Source organism: Haplochromis burtoni, unplaced genomic scaffold (assembly GCF_018398535.1).
Source record: "Haplochromis burtoni strain Fernald_Lab_line unplaced genomic scaffold, NCSU_Asbu1 Contig_78, whole genome shotgun sequence".
NCBI lineage: Eukaryota > Metazoa > Chordata > Actinopteri > Cichliformes > Cichlidae > Haplochromis > Haplochromis burtoni.
In genome coordinates this window covers 1,661,072-1,665,136 of record NW_024582439.1, presented here as the reverse complement: position 1 = coordinate 1,665,136, position 4,065 = coordinate 1,661,072, and the positions used below count along the sequence as shown (strand labels likewise).

General features: G+C 40.5%; 1 protein-coding gene across 1 annotated transcript; it reads left to right on the top strand.

The window, feature by feature from the left end:
* The first annotated feature begins 1,113 nt into the window (after positions 1-1,113).
* On the top strand, positions 1,114-4,017 carry LOC102303227 (leucine-rich repeat-containing protein 30). The gene has a single exon (XM_005924622.2). The coding sequence runs from the start codon at positions 1,497-1,499 to the stop codon at positions 2,394-2,396; it is 900 nt and encodes a 299-aa protein (XP_005924684.1). The 5' UTR covers positions 1,114-1,496; the 3' UTR covers positions 2,397-4,017.
* Positions 4,018-4,065: the final 48 nt, after the last annotated feature.

Sequence of the window (4,065 nt, the reverse complement as noted above, 5' to 3'; positions counted from 1 at the left end):
ATTGGCCAAATGTAACATTTGTGTTTGTGCTGCGAACCCTCAACATGTAGTTAAAAGAGCTCTTATTTAAGCATAGAAAGCATTAAAAAAGAGAAAATGCATTCTTTGGTGATATCCAAGGTGACCAGATTTTAGGACCTGCCTGCTAAGAAATATAAGAAGTATTAAAAATTAGCATTTCATTTAATATTTTGGTAATGTCTGTAATAACTCCACATTAGTTGACGCAAGTTTTTGTTCAATCCCTTGAATTAAAGCTGAGAGTCTATCATCATTTTCAAACTTTAACATTAATCCTTGGTTGCATTGCGTGAAATGTGTCACTACCCTGGAAAATAAATGGACCTAAGTGTATAACGCCTGTCTGTAAGTATAGGTTTGTGCTCAATGGATCATTTACAGTGTATACAATCACCTGAATAAATGAAGCAGCTATTCTGGCATCAAGGTCGAAGTCAAGATTAAAACTGAGATATTATGATATTTTGAACTTTAGTTTGACATTTTTAAAGTTTGAGTGGAACAAATAGGTTTAAGAGAGGGCTGCTAGGAAGCAACTAAGACAAACCCTTTAGGGAAAATACACTGGGAACTTTTTACCACGGTGTGTAAGTTGCTGTGGGGTAAGACAAATTCAAAAATTGAAATGTGCTACAGTATATTTTTTCGCATAAATGATAGACTCCTCCTCAGGGGCCACATGAATGAGATTTTGAATAGCAGCAGAGATTTCTAGGAACATGCTGGAATGTTCCATGTCCCTTTGCACTTGAGATTAAACCAGCACATAACAGAGTTGTTGCTTCATTGAAAGATGACTCAGTGTTTTTGCAGCTGCCAGTTTGAGAAGTTTAAGAAGAAACAGGGGAACATTTACAAAGGTGCGGAGGCCAACACAAGAGAAAAAAAATGTTTGGGGACATTGCGATCGATGGTATGCCAAATATCTCACTTATTTTAAATAAAAAATTCTTGCAGAAGATAACAGCTGTAGCTTACAGTATATTAACAAAATAAACATGGTTATGTAACATTTTACAGCGTGTGTAATCACTGGTATATTTCTGGTGTTAGGTTATGACATCATGGCACTCAGCTCATCTGATTGATCACACACAGAATCCTATCTCTAGTCCTGCTCTCCTGAAGTGGGTGGGGAGCAGTGTGCTATCTGTGGACTGGAAGAAGTGACAGGACCAGCTGGGGACTGAAATCCAGTCAGAGAGGCAGTTGGTATGGGAAGCTCAGACCATAAGAGTGCTTTGCTACAGCGGCGTGTAACTCAGCTTCGTGAGGAAAAACCTAGACAGGATTCAGTGTAGTTTCTAATATGCATCAGGAATTCTACAAGACCAAGACAGTGTAATAGTGCAAATGATGATGTTCTGCGAGGCTCATTCAAGAACTCCAGAGTTCAATCAGAGGCCAGTATTCTTAGTAAGTGATTTAGCTAATCGCATGCTAACATCTTCTGATAAGTTATAGTCAACAGAGCAATGGGTGGGAAGCAGTCCCGCACTTTGTCCAGCAAGGAGTTGAATGACATGAGTGTGAGCCAACGGAGACAGAGTGCAATTAGAGACGACCAGTCCAGCATGTCCTTGGCTGCTGGGAGGATCCGAAGACACACTAGACTGCATTTTGGTTACAGCACCCTAAGTCTAGCCATGCGAGGACTAAATGAAACACCAACTGAACTATGGCAACTCCAAGACCTTCAGAAGCTAAACTTGTCAATGAACTGCCTGCGCTCTTTGCCCTCTTCCCTGGGTGCTCTTGACAATCTGGTGGTTCTAAACTTGTGGGGGAACAACCTGTCCCGCCTTCCACCTGAGATTGGCCTTCTAAAAAAACTGCGTGTGCTCTTCGCCTGTCGCAACCGCCTGAGTGAGGTACCAGAGGAGCTGGGCTCCTGTACCTGTCTGGAGGTGCTCAGTTTGGCCAATAATCAGATCACAGGCCTGCCAAGCAGCTTGGCAGCCATGCGCAATCTCACGAAACTCAATCTCAGCCACAACCACATCGCTCACATTCCCACCTGCGTCTATAGCATGAAGGGTCTGGTCTTCCTCCATCTCGCCTGCAACCGCCTGGAGACCATTGCAGACCAGATTCAGGACCTGGTTAATTTAAAAATCCTCATTGTGGAAGGAAATAGCATACACACATTGCCCAAGACTCTGTGCTTCCTGGAGTCTTTAGAACTCCTAAATGTTGACTTCAATGATCTGCAAAGCGTACCAGTGGAAATGTACTTATTAAGTAAACTGAGGCGGCTTGCGTGCCACCCGCTCGATAAAGGACTCCATATTGTGCATAACCCCCTTCTCAAACCTATCCAGGAGGTGCTACAAGGAGGACTCAGTGCTCTCTATAACTACCTCAAGCCCACTTGAGAGGGTACTACTGTGCATGTGTGTCTAAAAGAGTGTGCTGTAAGGGGAAGCTGCCACAAATCTGACCCTTGGCATATTGTAGTCACGCTCTGAGTTTGTTGTTACCTCAGACTGTCTGTCAGTGATATCATGATTCAAAGCAACTGCTCAGTAATAGTTTTATAAGTAATCTTTTAATCACTGACAGATTTTCTATTTTTCATGTAATGTTTGGTTATAAATAAACCAACTGTTGTGTCACATCTAAATATTTGTTAAGTAACGGGGTCAGGATGAGTAGTTCAGCTCAAGCAAAAATTCACAGGTCTGCATTTGGGTGCTGATTACTGTTCAGCTGACCTTGTTGGGCTCGCAGCAGTGAAAGACATAGGGCTAAGTTCAGCTCTCTAAGCACAGCTCTCTTTGTTGCATTCAGGTCACAGGGATCAGGTGTGTAAAGTCAGTGGAAAGAACAGCGGAGGGAGCTTAAGATCTGCAAAAGAATAAAACAAAATGCAACAGGGACTTTGTCTCTCATTAAGTGTTGTTCCACTCCATCGGGTCAGAGCAGGGCTGCTAGGGAGCACCAGCTCCTCTGAGGATTCTGGATGCTGTAACACCAACAATTTTAAAAACAGCGACAGAGAAGGGCATACAGTGCATGAAATGTACTCCAAAAACAGAATAAATGTGCACCAAAGTGGGACATATTATTCATTTAATTTCAAATAATTAGAATAAAACATGTAGTGTAATTAAAGTTGAAAGCTATTGGGTAGACTTTTGAGGTTGAACTAATTTGTGTGCATACAAATTACACATTATATTTAAAACAGTAATCACATTAACCATTTGCAAGGTGAAAATGTTAATGCAAAATGTCCAATACTGTCAGTAGATGTCTTGTGTAAAATTATGTCTGATGCCTCCGGACACTGGACGTTCAGACACGTTAAGAACTTTAACAACTCGGTTTTATGAAGTTTCTTTTAGATAGTAATGTGTAATTTGTTTAGTTTTTATATAAAAGTAACAGTATGTCTGGACTGTACATGTATAGTTAAATGTTGAAGTTTGGCTCAACCATTTAATTGTGTAAAAGAATAAATAAATTGGACTTAATGTAACCATTTTACAAAAACCTTTAAAGATTACTTCAATATTGGAATGATAACACAAGCATCAGCAGTTCATTATTAATGCAATATTGGTCAAATCACTGATTCTGATTCTGATCACTGCAAACCCAAAGCATCATCTGTGAACATGTACACTCTCTTCTCACTCCTGTATTGTCATAATTGTGTAGATGAGGATTTATTTTGAAAGGTTAATTATTTATTCTGATGAAGCCTTCTGTTTTTCAAAATAAGACTTGCGTTTTCACCCATGATGGGGGAAACCTGAGGTTTAGTATGCCTTCAGCTCTCCAACAGCCAGCACCAAATGTCTTGCCATGAAATGACCTCACTTTTAGTGCCGCAACAGAACACCGTTACGATGCGATGAGTTTGATTAAGTGTATTTATGCAAATGCATAGACCAGCTTTTAAAAGGTCACATTTAACCAAAGTGAAGATTAAAAGTGGAGTAGACAAGAGAGAAAAGCGACCTCTGTTGGTATATACCTGTTACTACACCAGTCAAAGAGTTTGCTGGAATAGCAGAGAGATTCACTCTTTCTCTCTCT